At 34.3% G+C, this 21,615-nt stretch overlaps 1 protein-coding gene across 25 annotated transcripts in view; it reads left to right on the top strand.

Moving 5' to 3' along the window:
* Positions 1-21,615, top strand: part of TAX1BP1 (Tax1 binding protein 1) — a 91,625-nt gene that overhangs the window by 34,995 nt on the left and 35,015 nt on the right. For 14 of the 25 annotated variants that reach the window (XM_054495740.2, XM_054495730.2, XM_054495718.2 and 11 more), the window contains exons 6-11: positions 12,066-12,214; positions 12,302-12,392; positions 14,362-14,547; positions 18,925-19,149; positions 19,922-20,068; positions 21,182-21,305. In XM_054495740.2, coding sequence (XP_054351715.1) covers positions 12,066-12,214; positions 12,302-12,392; positions 14,362-14,547; positions 18,925-19,149; positions 19,922-20,068; positions 21,182-21,305 — 922 coding nt within the window. The remainder of the gene's footprint in view (positions 1-12,065; positions 12,215-12,301; positions 12,393-14,361; positions 14,548-18,924; positions 19,150-19,921; positions 20,069-21,181; positions 21,306-21,615) is intronic. The other 11 variants (XM_054495746.2, XM_054495725.2, XM_054495720.2 and 8 more) reach the window with 1 other exon arrangement.

Below are 21,615 nucleotides of genomic sequence, written 5' to 3'. Positions count from 1 at the left end.
TGTATGTACAAAATCATGCAACCATTACCATAGTCTAATTTTAGAACAAATTCATCCCCAAAAGAAAGCTTTTACTTGTGGTTACTCTACCATTTACCTTCTGATTGCTTCCCCCAGTCCCAGACACCCACTAATTGAAATTTCTGTGTCTATGGATTTGTGTATTTTGGACATTTCACATGAATGGAATTATATAATATGTGGCCTTTGTGACTGGCTTATTTCACTTAGCATAATGTTTTCAAGGTTCATCCATGTTGTAATATATATTATTAATTCATTCCTTTTATTGCCAAATAATCTATTGTACTGATGAGTATTTTTTAAAAACCCCATCTTTACATTTATCAAAGACTTCTGTGAAAATTAGCAGTTTGTATATTTCATTGTGTTCTTGTTTGTATTTTGGAGTGCTAGATACATACTGGAAATTGAAAGAGTTAAAACTGAGGCTCAGAGAACCAATGATTTTGAATCTTGTTTTTCAAATAGGACTAAAAAGAGCTGTGCCTCTGTTAAGTTTTTCAGTTAATTTAGTTTATAATTTTTTTGGAGCCTAAACTGTGAATTGAGTTTTTTCATATAATTGTATTTTCAACTTGAATAATAAGACGGATATGATGTACTTCAAGGCATTTTTGAACTATATTATATTTGAGAATATTAAAGTAATATTGCCAAAACAATGTAATGGAGGATGTTACAAACTGTTAAATGTATTCATACTGTTTTGATTCTTAAGTTTCACAAACTGGGTAGGAAACATCACCAGGTATTTGGGAAGTATCATAGGTATGGGAGTGAGAGAATGTGCAAGATCTCTTCTCTGGCTAGTGTGGACCTCTTAAGCTATCTTTATCTTTTTGGCTGTTTCTTCTCTAAAACGTAAAGATATTTTGTGTTGTTGTAGAGTGACAGCATATACTGCAAAGAATAACTTGTCATCAGATAGAGTTTTCCTTTTTATTCTCATTGAAATAAGGTGGTCACTTAGTTTTTCTGAGTTCAGGCTTCCTCATGGATAAGTCGTCTAGTTAACAAGTGGCAAAGTTGAGAACCTGAAAACCCAAGCTAGGTGTTTTCATTACTATATTACAATGGCTTATAATAACAGATACAAGTATAGTATGTCTCTTTATTCATCAAGTATTTGTGGAATAAATAGATAACAATGAGTTTTGGGGCTTGTGGCATTCTGACCAGCTTTAATTGTAGTCAAAAGAAGGGTCTGAAGGTGACATTTTATTTTCGATATGGGATTTTATGGTCTTGAAAAGGATTTAAAAAAACATATATTTAAAAACTATCATTCTTGGACAGGTCCTGGTTTACTATATGTGAGCTATTTACAATGTTTTCTTTTTATGCATCTTTAGTGTTTTTCTGTGGCCTTCCAGTTCTTTTAAGAAGTTTTAAAAAAGCACTATTTTGTACTTTATCATTTTATAAATATTGTGCGTATTCTGGTATTTAAAGGGATGAAAATACCAGTTTGTAACAGCTAACAAATGAATTGAAAGATTTTGTATTACTAAAACTCAGCAGTCATTTGTCTCCCTCTAGTGATCACATAACTGTGCCACATTGCCCATTTACTTATCATGTTTTGATTGAAACCAGAAAAAAGAAGTTTAATACCTTTTAAATTATGTTTCACATTTTATGGAATTTGGTTTACATTTATTTAAGATTGTCCTGATTATAATTTTAATAGAAAATCAGTAGTTCCTGCGAAGATTTTGGGAAGCCTTTAATATCTTGCTTCATTGAACCTGAGAAGCCATGGTGATACATCATTACTGCCAGGAAAAAAATAATCCAAGTAAATTAAGACATACTGTTGATTGTAAGATGCATCTCCATTTCAGAAAGGATAAATTGTGGGAAAAAATCAGCATATAGTTTTAGTACAGTAATGTAATGTCTTTGTGGATATTAGTCATTGAAATGGTTTTCTCATTTATAGAAGAAATTTTTCTTATCAGAATATACTAGGACACAATAATGGTATGGTTAGATGAAACTCATTGATAATACAATTGAAGGATCATATGTATTAAAAGTTTAAAGTTTAGAATTTTGAGTTGCGGGAACTTAAGTCAAACGGAGTTCTTTCTGATAAACGGAATTTTGTGGTGGTAGCTTTGTAATATGTCAGCTTTGCTAGGCTGAACTTATTTTCCAGAGTTCCCTTCTCTATAATTTGTTTAGGATGAGACACAAGAGAGATTCTTGCATGAGATTTGAAGGCAGAAGTGAAGCAGCAGCCATTTTTGTAGCTTATACAAGTTGTGGCTTCTCTCCTGGCTCACCTTTTTGGTATGAGGTAGTAGTAGCCAGGCTGCAATTGCCCTACCTTCTGTGGAATCCTCTTTCAATTTCTCCATCTCTTGGGTTAGGTCTGTCAGGAAGGACCCCAGCATGCTCAAGACATCTTGAGACTATCAGGGTCAGAATAAAAACCAACATGGACTTCAGTTTTCAGTCCGTTCTGGTGAGCTTCAGCTGGTGATTGTGGATCCTATTTTGTTCTTGCTCTTCCCACTTTATAATGTCTTTCTTGATTGCCTGCCTTACACAAACTAGTTCCAGCTTCTACAGTTACACAAGATCAAATCTCTTAGTGTCTCTCTCAGTCTGTCTGTTCATCTGTCTGTCTTTCTCTCTCTCCCCAGCTGTTTGCTTATCTGGTCAAGCACTAACTGATAAATTTACCATGGTACATAATTCTTAGGGAGATTTTATGCAATTTCAAATTTGAAATTCTGGTAATGTAAATTAACATTTAGGAAATTGAATTAACCATTTTCCCTTCAAAATGGTAGTGGTACCTTTTGGAGTACTTAAGTATTCTTCAGTGTATTCTAAGTAATTTTAAGGATTCTTATAAAGAACCAACCTGGTAAAATGCATAGATAAAGGTTTCTGTCTGGTATGATTTTCCTTCTGCCTGAAGGGACTTTCTTTAACATTTTTGTAGTGCAGGTCTTCTATTGATGAATTTGTTCAACTTTTGTATGTTAGGAAAAGTCTTATTTTATCTTTAGTTTTAAAAGAGATTTTTGTTGTGTATAGAATTCTAGATAGATAGTTTTTGTATTTGAGTATTTTAAAAATGTGATTCTTCTCACGTTTATTGTTTTTGATGAGAAATTGTGTCATTGGTATTTTTCTTCCTCTGTATTTAATGTGTTTTTTTCTCTTACTATTTTTAAGATTTACTCTTTATCATTGAATTTAAGCAGTTGATTATGTTGTGTCCTCTTTATTTTCTTTATTTTTTATGCTTGGGGTTCAGTGACCTTTTTGTGTCTGTATACTTACGGTTTTCATTAAATTTTGAAAATTTTAGGCCATTATTTCTTCAGCTGTTTTTTCTGTCTTTCCTCTTCTTCAGGGACTCGAGTACACATATGTTTTGTTGCTTAAAGTTGTTTCAGAGCTCACTTTTGCTTTTTTTTTTCACTTGTGCTTTTTTTTTCAGTCCCTTTTCTCTCTGTTTCATTTTAAATAGTTAAATTTTGTTTGTCTCCAAGTTCACTAATCTTTTGTTTGCAATATTTAATCTGCCATTAGTCCCATCCAGTATATATATTTTTTATCTCAGACATTGTTGTTTTCATTCCTAGAAGTTTGATTTGAGTCTTTTTCATGTCTTTCATGTTTCTATGTGTTTACTGTGTTGAATTTTCTTCTAGCTTCTTGAACATATGGAATACACATGTTTAAATGTCTGTTCATTAACTTGATCATCTGGCTCATTTCTGTATCAGTTTTGATTGATTGGCTTTTCTACTCATTATGGGTTATATTTTTCTGCCTCTCTGCATGCCTAGTAATTTTTGATTGGATGTCATATATTGTGAATTATACCTTGCTGGGTGTTGGGATTTTTTTATATTCCTAAAAATATTCTTGAGCTTTGTTCTGGGATGTGGTTTAATTACTTGGCAACAGTTTGATCTTTTTGAGCCTTGTTTTCAAGCTTTGTTTGGTGGTACCAGAGCAGCATTTAGACTGGGGTTACTCTCTCCCCACTACTGAGGAAAGACCCTTCTTTCAGTTAGAGAATACTGTAATTGTTCTCCCATGAATTATGAGTTTTTCCACTCTGACTGGTAGGAATAACCACTACTCCTGGCTCTTTTTGAGTTCCAGGCACTGTTCCCTGTAGTCCTTTTTGGGTGATTCTTTCTCCAGCCTAGGTTAATTTCCTCACATGCATACGCTGATCAGTAATCAGCTCAAGACTTGAGGGGGACTCATTGCAGATCTCTCGAGTTCTTTTTCTACATGATTCTTCTCTGGTACTCTGTCCTGAAACCTCTATTCTTCTTAGCTTTCCTAGACTCTCAGTTTCTCTCCATAACTCAGGGAGACCACTGGATTCTGCCTGAGTTTGCCTCTTTGCCCTGTGGCCTTAAAAGTCTCTTTAGACAGTAATAAGCTGGAGCAAATATAGAGGTGACCTCTGTTGTTTCCTTTCTTTCAGGGATCACTGACCTTTTATCCTGATGTCCAGTGGCTTGAGAGCTGTTCTTCATTCAGTTTTTTAGTTTTCAGGTGGTAGAGTTCATTTGGTTCTTGTTACTCTATCTTGGCACTATTTTAGTTGCATCTAATTGTGTGTTTTAGAGCCGCTATCAGGAGAAATGTTTATTTAGAGGAGCCAAGATATTCTTTCTCAAGTGATTTGAATTATCTGGTATTCTAGGTACCCAGGTTTAAAAGCCTGTATGGTTTTTCTGCACGTATTTGGCATTCTCTTCTTAGTTTTCTATTCCATGGTACTCAAAGTAGCTGGTTCAGAAACTTTGTTACTGGTCTGTGTTGGAATGAAAAATGTACACTGCAATGTATGTAAATGCATTACTTTCTTCATTGAGAAAGTATTGCTATGAAAAGCTGTTAGGTGAACCCAACAGTGTGGTTAGTGATGTAGTTGATTTATATTTTGTACAAGTGTCTTGTCTTGATATAGCCTGGTGACTGTCGGTGGTCTAGTACTGTTCGCCTAGTCACACTCTTGAGTAGCTGCTTGTACTTTATATTGCGTAGTTTAACAAACGTGGACTTTTATTTAATATGCTTTTTATTGTACTCAAGAATATAGATAGGTTCTGTAAGATTGTATCCAGGATTATTCAGTTGCAGATATAAAAGAAAGCAAGCATCCAAAAGCCAACCTATATTAACTTCAGTTACCTTGATTTTTAAAAAACGTATACAATTGGCCAGGTGCGGTGGCTCACGCCTGTAATCCCAGCACTTTGGGAGGCTGAGGCGGGCGGATCACGAGGTCAAGAGATCGAGACCATCCTGGCCAACATGGTGAAACCCCGTGTCTACTAAAAATACAAAAATTAGCTGGGTGTGGTGGCACACACCTGTAGTCCTGCTACTCGGGAGGCTGAGGCAGGAGAATTGCTTGAACCTGGGAGGTGGAGGTTGCAGTGAGCCAAGATCGCGCCACTGCATGTCAGCCTGGCGACAGAGTGAGACTCCGTTTAAAAAAAAAAAAAAAGTATACAATTTGGATTTTTTTTGTATATTTACAGAGTCATGCCACCATCACCACAATTTAATTTTAGGATTTTTTTATTATCCCGCAAAGAAATCTTGAGTCCATTAACAGTCACTCCTTACATACCCCTGTCTGCAGCCCTAGGTAACCATGAGTCTACTTTCTATGTCTCTATATTTGCCTTTTTTTTTTATATTTCCATAATGATTTTGAGGTTCATCCATAGATCAGTACTTTGTTTCTTTTTATTGCTTAATAATATTCTATATCTTGATGTAAAATTTTTTTTTAAAATATAGAGACGAGGCCTCACTATGTTTCCCAGCTGGCCTCAGACTCCTGGATTCCAGCCATCCTCTCACCCCAGCCTCTCAAGTAGCTGGGACTACAGGTGTGCACCACTGTGCTTGGCTCATATCTAGATTTTTGATTTTTGAGGCAAATATCTTGAGGCACTTTCTGACAAGTGCTTTACTGTTTTGAGATCCTCTACCATATATATTTGTTGCCCTTCAAATTGGCTGTTTTTGGATTAAGTATACTCAGTATCATAGCAGTGTTTGAACTAGCTTTGTAATTTCCTTATTTTTGGCTTTTAGTTGCTACATTTTCTCTTCAAGATTCAGATATTTAAAGTAATTTACAATAGTTGAATTTGGGTATGATCAGTGATGCATATCTTATACTTTATTACATAGCCAATTTAATTTTTTGTCTTAATGGCAGTGTATCAGATGAATTACTTGATTTAAATACTAGTCAGGGATAAATAATGAATTAGAGTGAAGACAAAGAAACCCAACAGAGTAAAGTTTTTGTTGTTCCTTTTTTTTTTTTTTTTTGAGACGGAGTCTCGCTCTGTCACAGGCTGGAGTGCTGGAAGTGCAGTGGCGCGATCTCGGCTCTCCGAGTAGCTGGGATTACAGGCGCCCGCCACCATGCCTGGCTAATTTTTTATATTTTTAGTAGAGATAGGGTTTCACCGTGGTCTCGATCTCCTGACCTCGTGATCCGCCCACCTCGGCCTCCCAAAGTGCTGGGATTACAAGCGTGAGCCACCGCGCCCAGCCAGTTTTTGTTGTTCTTAATGTAACAGTCTATGTCATAAGTCATTGAAGTCTGGGGAGGGGATCGCAGATTTGCTTTGCATGATTATTCAGGGGCCTTGTTACCTTTTATATCATTCCACTGCCCACCCTTAGATTCCTAGAGAATTTATGTCTTCGTGATAGAAACTTGGTCACTGACATATCCTGGTTTCAGCTGGATGAAAAGGGGAAAGAGATCTTAGACAAGGCATGATCAATAGTGTAAGTTATAGAGGTGGAAGTAATATATATCATTTCATTTATATTTAACCGATGATAATTTAGATGACTATAATGCATTGCAAGAGAAGCTGGGAATACAGTGTAGTTGGGCAGTGGTATGTAGTTACTGTGGTTGAAAGGAGGTCGTAATTTGGCAGACAACCAGCAGTCTCTGCCACAACACACAACACCAATATAGTAGTCTTTGAATTTAGCAGTTTGTGAATGAGATCTGGAAATTATCTTTGGAAAGTATCTTATAACTTAATCTATTTATTAGTACCATTGTTAAGAAAGATCATATCAAGAGTAGATAAAAATCAAATTACCAAAATTTCAGTACCTCAATTATTAAAATTTTCAGTTATTATTTTAGAAAACTTTTGTTTAAGGATATTGGAAAGTTGAAATCATTCTCAGTTCTTCCATTTACTAGCTGTGTAACCTTTGATAAACTACTTAACTTCTCTGTGGCTCACTTTTCTCATGTGAACGAGCCTTATAGTTGTTCCTAATTCTTAGGCCATGTGCTCATCAAATGAGAATGTATTATACATAAAGCACATAGCATTTCCTACACAGTAGCTCTCAAGATAGCTGTTATTGTTATCATAGCATTAGGTACCTGGTTTTGGACAGAGGCAGTTTAAGGCATTTAGTATCTAATACATGGAATTGCCAAAAATCAGTTTTGCATTTATGATCTCATTGAATTTGTTTTTGTTTGTTTTTGCCAATTGTCATCAAGAAAAGATACAAAAGGCTTAATTTTAATACATGGGGTGATGATTATAACTTATGTATACATAGCAATATATTTCTTTCAAGCCAATTACTTTAATTTTGTACCTGCTTTACAAAGTAATAGTTTTAAGAAATTCATAATATATTATTTCTACAATATATTTATATACTTTTAAACCCATAATTTTTGTATTGATAAGTACAGAACTGTACAATGAAGCATTTTCATAGTTTATTTCATAAGACTACATCATTGAATAGTTTCTATTCAACTTAATTAAAAGGCAATTTTAAGTAAAGTTATACTACCCTAAATTTTTGTACTTATTCCGTAACTCTTTAAAAATGTATATGAAACCTAATGTTAAAAAAAAATCACTAGTCTGTGAAATAAATTCATATTCAGGAAATAATTTAGACATTAATATATTTGTAGCCTGTCTCTCTTCCCCCTCCTCTCCACTCCAACCACAAAAATAGTGCTTGGATCTGTTATTTTCTATAAAAGTTGAATTTAAGTACATTTGTTCATAGCAGATTTTTCAGTGAATTGAAGGTAGCCCTCATCACATTTTTTACTATAGTCATGCACCACTTAACAATGGGGATATGTTCTGAGAAACGTGTCGTTAGGTGATTTCCTCTTTGTGCAAACATCATAGAGTGTACTTACACAAACCTAGATAGTATAGCCTACTGCGCACCTAGGCTATATGGTATAACCTATTGCTCCTAGGCTACAAACCTGTACAGCATGTTAGTGTACTGAATACTGTAGGCAGTTGTAACACATGGTAAATATTTGCGTATCTAAACATATCTAGACATCTTAGAAAAGGAAAGGTACAGTAAAAATATTGTATAAAATGTAAAATTTGTTATACCTGTATAGGGCATTTACCACAAATGGAGCTTGCAGGACTGACAGCGCTCTAGGTTTTTCAAGGAGTGAGTAGTGAGTGAATGTGAAGGCCCAGGGCATTGCTGTACACTACTGTAGATTTTATAAATATTGTATACTTAGACTACACTAAATTAATTAATTAATTAATTTTTTTTTTTTTTTGAGACAGAGTCTTGCTCTGTTGCCCAGGCAGGAGTACAGTGCAGTGGCGTGATCTTGGCTCACTGCAACCTCTGGCTCCTGGGTTCAGGTGATTCTTGTACCTCAGCCTCCGGAGTAACTGGGATTACAGATGCGTGCCACCACACCTGGCTGATTTTTATGTTTTTAGTAGAGACAGGGTTTCACCATTTTGGCCAGGCTCTCGTACTTCTGACCTCAGGTGATCTGCCCGCCTCGGCCTCCCAAAATGCTGGGATTACAGACATGAGCCACCGTACCTGGCCAGACTACACTAAATGTATAAAATATTTTTTTCTCCAAAAATAAATTAACCTTAGCTCACTGTAACATTTTCACTCTCTTTTTAAAAACTTTTTGATTCTTTTGAAATAACATTTAGCTCAAAACACAAACATGTACAGCTGTGCAAAAATATTCTTTCTTTGTATCCAAATTCCATAAGCTTTTTTCCATTTTAAAAACTTTTTCTTTTCTTTTCTTGTTTTATTTTATTTTTTTGAGATGGAGTCTTGCTCTGTCGCCCAGGCTGGAGTGCAGTGGCATGATCTAGACTCATTGCAACCTCCGCGTCATGTGTTCAAGCAATTCTCCTGCTTGAGTAGCCTCTCAAGTAGCTGGCACTACAGGCACACACCACCACGCCCAGCTAATTTTTTTTTTCTTTGGTATTTTTAGTAGAGATGGGATTTCACCATGTTGGCCAGCAGGTCTTGAACTACTGACCTCAGGTGCCCCACCCACCTAGGCCCCACAAAGTGCTGGGATTACAGATGTGAGCTGCCACACCCGGCCAAATATTATATTTTTGTCTGGTGGATTTGTGGAAACCAGAGAAGATGCCTTTATAGTCTGTGTAGCTGTCATCATAACTTGGTATTTTAGTTGATTTCAAAATTAGGTGTTTGAGAAAAGCCAGATTAAGTAAGATGAGTAATATTTGATTTAAAATCTGACTAGCAATTTTCATAAATAATTGTTTTGTCAATAATTTGTTATTTAAAGTGTTCAGGTGCTAGTTTACTAAATTTTACTCTGTATATGTGTGAATCTAGAATACCATACCTTTTTTCTAGATAATTGTTAGTGATACTGTATCTGGTTTCTTCATATGCTTTTGTTTATAATCAGAATTTTATTTTTTAACATGAGAAAAAATGTGCTTTGTTATTTTAAATACTTTTAAAATGTGTTTAGCCACCTGGATGAATGATTCATAACATTTTATCTGGTTATTCATATATGAGAGTTATGACTTGTGGGAATTGGTAATAGTGGCTCATGGAAACAGTGATTTTTTAGTTTAGGAGCGGGAGGAAAGTCCCTGCATGAATCTGAAGTACTCAAATCTCTTTATCTCCCTTTGCCCCAATTTTTATGATTGTTTTCATATCGGCGTACAATGTAGCAGGCTTAATTATCTGATGGAGGTTTTCTTTGTTTTAATATTAGAATTATGATGTCCTTTTGGCATGATTTACAAATGATCAAAAGTGTTTTAGAAAAATTGTCTTTTAGATTTTACCTTTTAAAGTTAATTTTTGAAAGCATGATTCCTAGTTGTTTGAAATGGCAAAGCTCTTAGCTTTTTCATGCTAAGGAGGACTGAGCCACACTGAAGATGCTTATGCTTAACTCAGACATGAAAACTACAGGCCTGAAGAATAATCCGTACTTTATCATTTTCATGTGTTTAGAAAGGAGGCTTGGATGCTGGGAAGCTATCAGGTGCCTTTATGGGCACCAGAGAAAGAGTCTAAGACGCTTGTTGTAGTCAGAGTTAATTTATAATTCACTGTAAAGTTAACTGACTGAAAGCAATTAGTTCATGATTTACATTCAGTTGCTAGTGATTTTTTTCTCTTTTCCTATGCATTTTGTAGAATGCTGTATACCCGTTATAAGGCTTCATTACTTACAGGATTGGAAAGTAATTTTGTCCTAGGGAGAAATACTTGGGTTAAATCTGTAGTGTATTTGCAGTGCCAAGAGAGCGTTGGTAAAACTAAAAATAGAAAAAATGTAAACATTATTTAGAAACCTCTCTGGCCATCTTTATAAATCAACAAGACAAATCCTGAAAATGTGCCCAATTTCACAGCAATCATTATGATTGCAGAGGAAATAAATATTATTTGTTTTTTCTCTGGTATTGTGGCATTGGAACCAAAAAAGCATTTTGTACAACAGTTTTTGGTTAGTGTTACAGATTCAGTCAGACAAACATTTTCTTTGAACAAAAATAAATCAATAGGGTGTATCTGACTTTTATAAAATAATGTAGCAATGTTCATATTCTAGTAAGATATTTAAAATGATATTCTATCAATAAGATACTTGGGTGAGTTCTTTTATGTGAATTAAAGTGAATTATAAATACTATATAATCTTTCATACTTTTAACTTGGCAGAATGGTGATTTTTTTAGTTTTTGTTGCTGGGTAGGTAAGTATTACTGTTTTGGGGAGAAATTTTTAAATTGTTCTTTAATAAAAATAATTTTATCTTAATTTACCAATTCTTTTATAGTATAGTTTTCTATAACAAAACACTTCCCTATATACACTGTTATATTTGAGTCTTATAAATTGTCCATTTAAAGTAGAATATTCCAAGTAGAAATTCAATTCAACATTCAATTTGTTGCACTTACTACCTCTTTTATATTTGTCTTAGTGTCTTTGAATATTTGTTTAGGCCTCTGAGTCACACTGGCAAGAACATTAGGAACATGGCTTTAGGCATATGTTAGTGCTTTGATGGCACTTAGTGACCTGTGCTAGAAAAAGTGGGTGTTAACCTTGATGGTGTCGTGTAAGACTTGATATGTCGTGACTAATTTTTAAAATTTTTTCCTCATTTTTCTTGCCTGCCCCCTGGTGGAGAAAAGTTAGTAAAATCAACATACAGGGTACATGAAAAGTCTGAAGGTGGGGGAAAATGTATATAAAAAAACTAATCATTGCTCATGCCTGTAGTCCCAGCACTTTTGGAGGCCGAGGCAGGAGGATTGTATGAGCCCAGGAGTTTCAGCCTGGGTGACATGGCAAAACCCTGTCTCTATTAAAAAAAAATTAGCCAGGCGTGGTGGTGGATGCCTGTAGTCCCAACTACCTGGGAGGCTGAGGTGGGAGGATCACCTGAGCTGTGATTGTGCCACCATACTGCAGCCTGAGTGATAAAGTGAGACCCCAGACAAACAAAAAACAAATTATCGATTAATTTAGTATATGAAAATTTAAATATATGTTATCATTTCAGGTTTTATAGTCTTAGCTTCTCAAATTTGGAGGGAACAAATGTGGGATTAAAATTCTAAGAATACATAGTTTTCTTAAAGATATGCAAATTTGCTTTACTGATTATGTTTCTGTGTTTCTCAAAATACCTTGTCACTTCTCAGGGTCTTACTGAAGTAACACAAAGCTTAAAAATGGAAAATGAAGAGTTTAAGAAGAGGTTCAGTGATGCTACATCCAAAGCCCACCAGCTTGAGGAAGATATTGTGTCAGTAACACATAAAGCAATTGAAAAAGAAACTGAATTAGACAGGTATTTCTCATGCTTTTAAAAAATAAATTCAATAAAAATTTTAAAACTTTAAGACATTATAATGTTACTTTATCATACCTATCTCAGTTTAAAGGACAAACTCAAGAAGGCGCAACATGAAAGAGAACAACTTGAATGTCAGTTGAAGACAGAGAAGGATGAGAAGGAACTTTATAAGGTAATTTATTTTTACCATATCTATTGCCTGTTGCTTCAAAAGAAATGATCCCGGAACTTAGGGGCTGTAGGTCAGCAATTTAGGAGCAGCTTAGCTGAGTGGTTCTGGCTCTAGCCTCTTGTGTGGTTGCAGTCAGGATGTTGGCAAGGGCTGCAGTCAGCTAAAGGCTTGATTGGGACTGGGGGGTTTGCTTTCAAGATGGCTTACTCCAGTGGCTTTTGGCAGGAGGCCCTTCAGCTCCACTTGAAGTGGTCTTTTCATAGGCTGCTTGAATATCCTCACAGCATGGCAGCTAGCTTCTCTCAGAGTGAGTGATCCAGGAGAGAGCAAGGAGGAAGTCACAGTCATGTTGTATATCACCCCTAAAAGTTAGTTTTCAGGGAATTAATTTGCTGCTGTTTTAGATACTTAACAAGTAGTGTGTAATAAGTTGAAGAGGTTTCATGGCATTAAGATACTTGTTTATCACAATTCATGTAACTATTTTTCCTTTTTAAGAACATACATATATATATATACACATTGGGGAGAACATTAATTTAGTAATGATCCCATTTTAGAGTTTGACTTTTAGAATATCTTCAGAGATGTCATTTCGTAAAAATATCCTCACTGCTAACAAATCTTGACTGCTTGAAGTTTTGATTTTTTGTTTGTTTGTTTGTTTGTTGTTTTTTTTTTTGAGATGGAGTCTCGCTCTGTTGCCCAGGCTGGAGTGCAGTGGTGTGGTCTCGGCCCACTGCAAGCTCTGCCTCTCTCTCGGGTTCATGCCATTCTCCTGCCTCAGCCTCCCGAGGACCTGGGACTACAGGTGCCCGCGACCACGTCTGGCTAATTTTTTGTATTTTTTTAGTAGAGACGAGGTTTCACCGTGTTAGCCAGGATGGTCTCGATCTCCTGACCTTGTGATCTGCCCGCCTCAGCCTCCCAAAGTGCTGGGATTACAGGCGTGAGCCACTGTGCCTGGCAGTTTTTTTTAAATTTATTTTTTTAAGCAACCCTGAAATATAGAGTAGTTAGCTTAATTGTCAATAATGTTGTGGGTGCAAATTGAGACTTATTTTTTTAAGTGGCTCATAAGCATTTCCTGAAGGCAATTCCAGATGAGGAATTTCAAGAACATTCTGAGTTAAGTCCGTTTCTTGTTAAGTCAATTTAATGAGCTGATTACGAAAATCAGGTAGTGTTTTAAAGTGATGGTGCAAGGGTGTTGGTTGCTGATGTCTTCAGAGAATCAGGAGTTAATATTCTATCCTTGTGAACAGGAATTAGTCCTTCAGCATTCTGTATATTTAAAGAGTAAAGTACAAGAAGTAAGTTAATTCATTTCTCCTCAGTACTCTTAACTAAAGCAGGATATACTTAATAGTGTACACTAGGGGTCTGTATTTATATTCCTATTCCAGTAGTTGAATTTGATTTGTATGTCTGTTAGGAGCAAATCAGCAATAGCGAAAGTCATGGGAAAATCAATATAGTTGGGTTAGTCAACAAATACATTTTTCAGCACATTGAAACTAAATGATGCCGTACTTTTCGCCTGCAGAAAATGGAATTGTTTGAGATGTTGTTTTTGAATGTACCCCTTCTAGTTTTCCAGAATCTTGTCATGCCAGATTTGAATATGCCAGATAACATAATTTGTTTCCCCAAAAGAACAACCAAATCTATTTGCATTTTTAAAGAGAACCTGAAACCATTAAATCAAAGGAAAAGACTTTAGAGATCAGGTAATGTTGTTAGGGCTTAGAATAATCTCTCTGGAAAATAAAAAAGCTTAGAAAAGCTGTGTTCTGCTCCTACATGCTTAACTAGTCATTTGGCAGAACCTGGGTCTCCTAAATCCTAGTCTAGTATGTCTTTCCTTCCTTTCGTTGTCTTTGGGTTAGGAATATAATGGTGTTTTAAACTTTGACCAACTTAGGTCATAGACTTAGAATATTCTTCACATTTTCAAACACCATTACAGGTACATTTGAAGAATACAGAAATAGAGAATACCAAGCTTATGTCGGAGGTCCAGACTTTAAAAAATTTAGATGGGAACAAAGAAAGCGTGATTACTCATTTCAAAGAAGAGATTGGCAGGCTGCAGTTATGTTTGGCTGAAAAGGAAAATCTGCAAAGGACTTTCCTGCTTACAACCTCAAGTAAAGTAAGTACTTTTGCTATGTGTATTTGAAGATTGTAAAACATACCTATGAAATGTATGCAATATGATTTTCATTTTTAATTCCCCCAACCTTTTGTTTTAAAAAAGTTCGAACTTACAAAACAGTTGGAAGAACAGAACAATGAATACTAATGTACCCTAAAATATTTTGCCATTCTTTGTTTTATCTCCCCCATTTATATGCCTTTTTTTCCTGAGCGATGTGAGTTGCAAGTATTATGATAATTTACTCTAAATACTTTAGCATGTCTCCCTTATGAACAAGTGCATTCTTCTTCATAGCCATAACACCATTATTACACCAAAGAATTTAGCATTGATTGAATAATAGTCATTCTCATAGTTAGTTCACATTCAAATTGCCCCAAATGTATTCTTATATAACCTTTAAAATTTTGTGATTCACAGTTAAAGACTACATATTATTTTGATTGTTGTATTTTGAGTCGGTTTCAGTCTAGAATAGTGTCCCTGCACTTTTTATGACATTGATATTTTTGGAGAAGACAGGCTAGTCTGAGAAAATGTTCTATAATGTGGATTTGTCTGTTGTTTCTCATGACTAGATTCAGGTGAGACATTTTTGCAAGAAAAGACATAGATGATGTTTTGTCCATCCTGTTGGAGTCATATCAAAAGTTATATAATGTCGATTTGTTCCGTTCTTGATAATGTTAGGTTTAATAATTTGTTTAAAGTTATGTCTACCTGTCTCTATATAGGTGCCATTCTTTTCTTTCCCTGTTTGTGATTATTAAGCAATCTGTGTAAACACCCTGTTCTCCAACAGCCTTTCCCCAATGGTTTTATTGTCCTTTGATGCTCCTCACCTGCATCAGCTATTATGTTGGTAATAATTAATGATAGAAAAATGGTGATTTAAAAAATTCTATTATTCCTTCTACATTTATTTGTAGGTAATCTTTTATCATGAGGACGTTCCTGTCACCCCTCCCTCTTTTTTTAATATAACTTTGGACTTACTGATTTTTTGCTGCATATTATGCGTAATCATCATTATTCTTTTTCATAACCAAATTGTTCTGAATTTAACCAGGGGAACCTTTTCAAGCCTGCTTTTTTGTCCTGATATGTTCCTATAACGCTTTGAATACTTTCTTGCTTTATGGCACAACTTTATGTTCTAACTTCAGGTTGTTCCCCGAGACCTGATATTACCATTTCTCCAAGAAACTCTGTTTTTTTTAGTAGGTAATGGTATTTTGAAACCAAGAACTGGATCCTATTGCTACTACGGGGCTGCTGCTTTGCACTTTCAGTGGGTATTTTGCATCTTTAATTTATATTGATAGCTCCAATTCAGATTTAGTACCTTAGGATTCTTCCTTCCTTTGCTCCATTCCATATTTATATCTCTCTTCTTGCAATGTGAGAACTCTTGTTTCCCAAACATCATTATTACTCATGTGTTTCCATCCAGCCGTACACACCAGTGTTTTCACAATTATTACATCAATGCCACTTCCAACAATTAATGTACTAAATAAAGCTAAGGTATTTTTACAGCTCTTTTTTCTTAGAATATGTTTCACTAAGGATGTATAGAAACACCATGTTCAAAAGTTACTTGAACTATTTTTTTGCATACCTGTTATAAATTTGTAATATAATTTCATTTGCTTGTATTTAATTTTAATGTTTGCTTTTATTCTGTTTGATTTAATTTTATTGTTTGAATATGTAAAACAGTTGCTTTGTTCAGAAGTCAAAATGATAGAAAAATTTTACTCTGAGGTCTCAATCTCTTCCTTGTTTTTTTAAACCCTTTTCTTACCTATGCCCATAAACATTTTCATAAGTTTCTAGTTTATTCTTATGTTTCTTTTTGTAAAAATAAGCTTATATATGCATGTGTACATGTACATACATACTTCTTTATCCTCTTCTTTCTTAAAAAAGGTGGCGCTACTATACATACCATTTTGCACCTTTTTCTCATGGAACGAAATAAGTTGCTAGTTACTCCATATCAGTTTGTAGAGATCTTCCTCATTTGAAAAAAATGGCCACATAATATTCCATTATATAGATTTACCTTGATTGATTCATTATTTCTTATGATGTTATTTTTAGTAATTTGCTATTAAAAATACTCAGACATAGTTAATGTAATACCTAAAATGTCAGAAGCGCATGACATTTAGAATTAATGGTTAATCCTTGTTACTTTTTAATGTAACAGATTGCCAGTGCAAACATGAGAAGTGTATTTGATTATTTGTTATTTAATAAGATGCTAAAAATTTCTCTAAGCATCTTTTTCCTATTTAAGCAAGACTTCTGTGAGGAAAAGCATAGTTATGGAAGTACCTGAGAAAAATGACTACTAGTTGCTAAAGCTTTTTAAAAGATTGTGAAAGTAGTTTGAGGTGATGGTTATAAAAAAATTTAAACAGTACGTGAGGATACAAAGTAAAATGTAACCCTCATCCCTTCTCAGATAAGTTATTATTGAATTTATGAATATACGTATATTTATATTTTAACACAAATTAGAATTTATACATTTTTTCCTTTTAAAAAAATTTATAAATGGATATCTTGCACTATGATACACATGTGGATCTTTTTCATTCATCATAACAACTGCCTAGTATTTCTTCTCTTCATTTAACAACTGTGTAGTATATGTTTTTTGATTGTTTATAGTCTTCAGCTTTTATAAGCATCCTGCAGTAAACATCCTTATAGCAATATGTAGGCACATTTGTAATCCATAGAATAAATTCTTTCAAGTGGAATTACTGGGTCAATGAGTATTTAAATTTTGATAGTTATTTTCAAATTACCTTTCAAAAAAATGTTCTATTGATTTTTTTATTCCCACCAAGAGTATATGAGATATGTATTGTTTGTAATGTCTGAACAGACTTAGATTATATAGAGGTAGTATATCATAGTTTATCATAAATTCTCATGTTGGTAGACATTTTAGGTTCTTAATGATTTTTCATTATTTTAGTATTTTATTGAATCCTTGTAAAGCTAAACCTATGTCTATACCCTTTGATAATTTTCTTGGAAACTTATGGAAATAAAATTGCTAGATCAAAAGCTGTGAGAATTTTTAAGGTGCTGATGAATGTTGTAAACATCTGATGAGAAAAGATGCCAGTTACGGTTTATATAAGCTCACCTGTTTGTGAATGTGCCAGTTTCCCTAAACCCATGCAAATATTGGAATGTTACTGTTTTTTTAATGTTTGTTAGTTTGAAAGGTGAGTGGCATTTGTTTTAACTTACTTGTTTGATTGTTGGTGAGTTGAATTTTTTACTGCATAATTGCATTTATTTCTTTAAAAAATTTTGTATGTTCATGACTTTTGACTTTTGTTTTGTTTCTCCTTATTGACTAGAAAAGTTATTTATATCAAGTATTATTATACCTTTCTTGAATATATTACATATAATTTTCTTCTAGTTCTTTTTCTTCTCCTTTGACATATAGAAGTTGGCGATCTTTTTATAGGTAGATCTATTAGTATGATGCCTCCAAAGATTTTGTCCATGGCAACATTGCGTAAAATCATCATTTACATTTCCTTCTAAGGGGCTAACAGTTTAGAAACCAATATTTGGGTTGCATTTTTTTCCTGATTTTAGATTATTTTTAGTACAGAGATTAAAAACAGGAAGTTGAATAAACTAAATTTATTGTGTTTATAATGTTTAAATGTTATAATGTTTAAACATTAATATTAAAGGAAATAATTTCACCATGGCAATTTTAGCTTTTTAAAGATACTTTTAGGTTTGTCAAGCAGTATGAATTACTTTTCATTTTCCCAATGCCTCTTCTTTACTATTTATATATCAATATTTTGTTTTTAGAACGAAGGCCTAAATCTGTTCTGTGTTTTTATAATGATATGAAATAGATTTATATTATATTGGATGTCTTTTAGGGTAGAAAGTAGGAAACATCTTTTAGCCAAAATTTTTGGTGTTACAAAGAAGCTTTTGGAATGATTTTTACTGGTAGTCATACAAAATGAGGGTCAGTATTTCTAGCTGGAGAGATTCTGGGGGATGGGATCTTTTGTTTGAGCCTCAGTTTGGGCAGGTCCTTAAGCACTGGGTATGTTGCCTGACTCGCTGTACTTTAGCTTCCTTGTGTATAAAGTAGTAGCAGTGAAACCGAGTACATAGGGTTGTTATAGCGGGAACCTAAAACAAAGTTGCTTCTTAAGTTTTTTGTAGGCATATACTCTGTAAGTCATGAGTAGAAAAACCAATATCTAAAATTTTGGCCCTGTTGAAATATGTGCGAAAATTGTTTCTGCTTCTGTTTTTTACTTGAGTGGTTGAATTACAAATATATTTATCTGCTTTCTTCAGGAAGATACTTTTTTTTTAAAGGAGCAACTTCGTAAAGCAGAGGAACAGGTTCAGGCAACTCGGCAAGAAGTTGTCTTTCTGGCTAAAGAACTTAGTGATGCTGTCAACGTACGAGACAGAACGATGGCAGACCTGCATACTGCACGCTTGGAAAACGAGAAAGTGAAAAAGCAGTTAGCTGATGCAGTGGCAGAACTTAAACTAAATGCTATGAAAAAAGATCAGGTAAAGCAAGTTAATTTTGAATTTGCATTTTGATTTAAAAAACCACTATAATCTCACAAAGTAGTAAATTGTGTTAAGATAAGACGGGTCAGATTTCTGCCTTATTTAAAATTTAAAATTTTCATTCCTTTTGTTTAGTCATTGTGACTTCTTGGCTTACAGTTAATGTGTGCTATAAGGAAAACTTCTGTGAGCAGAATTCTTAATGGTTGGTTAAAGCTGCCCTATTGATTAAATATATTGATGTCAGATATGTATTGTTTTGTTTGGAATTTCTTACTAGCTGTATAAAACAGTATTATGGTTAAGGGAGTAATAATTGCTCTTCAGGAGATGCATTATTTTTCTGTAGTTTTTTAAATGAACCTTAGTCCTAAGAATGTAAAACTGGACTTAAAAAGAGACCCTATGTTGCTCTGTAGCCAAAATCCCAAAATAGAAAAGTGGCCGGGGACAGTAGGTCACACCTATAACCTCAGCACTTTGGGGAGCTGAGGTGGGAAGATCGCTTGAGCCCAGGAGTTCAAGACCAGCCCGGGCAACATAGTGAGACCTCATCTCTACAAAAATTTACAAAAATTACCCAGGTGTGGTGGTGTGCACCTGTAGTCCCAGCTAGTCCAAAGGCTGAGACGAGGATTGCTTGAGCCAGGAGGTCAAGGCTGCAGTGAGCCATAATTGGGCCACTGTGTAAGATTGAAGTTGGGGTTACTATTAACATTAGGAGGTATCAGAGTTTTATTTTTTTCTTAGAATGTTTGTTTCTTTCTAGGACAAGACTGATACACTGGAACATGAACTAAGAAGAGAAGTTGAAGATCTGAAACTCCGTCTTCAGATGGCTGCAGACCATTATAAAGAAAAATTTAAGGAATGCCAAAGGCTCCAAAAACAAATAAACAAACTTTCAGATCAATCAGTAAGTATCATTAAATTTACACATAGTAAAATATCTTGTTAGTATTTTTGTTCGAAATCAAATTTGTAATATTCCAAATATCAACCTTTTAAATATTATTTATCTCTGCTTGATTTCAAGTCATTGGCCAAATATTGTAATAACTTTTCTTTAAAAAAGTCTGGAATTTTAATTTACTGGACAGCCAACAAAGGAAGCAAGGGCAGCAGCAAGGAAAAAACAGAAAAAAGTCTTCTTTTCTAGATAATTTCCCTCTTAAGTTCTTGATAAATATCTTTGTCACTCAACACTCAATACTTACTATTGACTCTTGTGACAATGACATCTATTCTCATTGGAGTTCACCATTAATCATCCCTAGGTCTTAGATGGTGTCTCAGTCGTAATTGGCAAGTTCTTCCTACTCATATTATGAAGATTCCTATTCCTATTAGATTAGGAACAGTTAAAGAGTGTTAGCTAATTCTTTTGTATTCCATTTGAGAATAGGTAGGTAGATTTGTAATATAGCAAAGAAAATGTTTTTTGTTTTGAGGTATGTATGTTTCAATGTGGGTCCTTAAATTGTGCTTAAATACAAGGCCTTACTATCTGAGGAACTCCTGGAAATGTAGAAGAAACATATTTAAAACCTGAAATTGAAAGTGGTACTATAGCTCTCTTTTATTATGTGATGAATATGATACTTTCCTGGTCCTACTTTTTTAAATCAGAGGAGACAAGCAAGGAATGCATGTAGTAAAATAGGAAGGCCTTTGTGAAAAAATGTGATACTTCAAATATGTCTCACCCACATGTATGAATTTGGCCTGGGGCCTTTTGAGTACATTATAACTTTGTAGTAGATTTCTGTGAATGACTTATTTTGGTGGTGTTTTGATGAGTTTATAAGAAAAAGCAAAATATAGTATATTTCTTTTGCAACATTTAGGTCAGTTAGCAAAATGATGTGTATAACTTTAGTCTTTGTTGGCTTTTAAAACAAGAGCAGCTTTGTGGACTTCTTAGGATTTCCTAAAGTAATACGTAAAAATAGTATTTACTTAGTTACTGCAAGAAGGAAATATAACTAATTCATTGACTCATTTAACAACTTATTAACATTTTGAATAGGCTAATAATAATAATGTCTTCACAAAGAAAATGGGGAATCAGCAGAAAGTGAATGATGCTTCAGTAAACACAGACCCAGCCACTTCTGCCTCTACTGTAGATGTAAAGCCATCACCTTCTGCAGGTAAAAATCTTTTAGACTTTTTGTGTAGGGTGTCCTACATTGAAAAGTACTTATACTGCCTTCTTCCATGTGTAAGAATTTCAGGATGTTCATAAAAATTTTCACGTGATAAGTGAAGGAATTGAGGCAACGAGAAAATAAGGGTATAAATGTAAAATAGAGTCATGCATGTGGTGAATATACGCAACATGAATATACAAAATGTGAATGTAAACTAGTAGTTATCTTCTTGAGACTATTCACACATGTTAAAAATGAGCTGGTGCTTGTGAGTACTCATTTGGGCTACATAGGACAGAAGCCATGAATT

This window comes from Pongo pygmaeus, chromosome 6 (genome assembly GCF_028885625.2).
Source record: "Pongo pygmaeus isolate AG05252 chromosome 6, NHGRI_mPonPyg2-v2.0_pri, whole genome shotgun sequence".
Classification (NCBI taxonomy): Eukaryota; Metazoa; Chordata; class Mammalia; order Primates; family Hominidae; genus Pongo; species Pongo pygmaeus.
The sequence above is the reverse complement of the archived record's forward strand: the minus strand, read 5'-3'. Positions and strand labels throughout refer to the sequence as shown.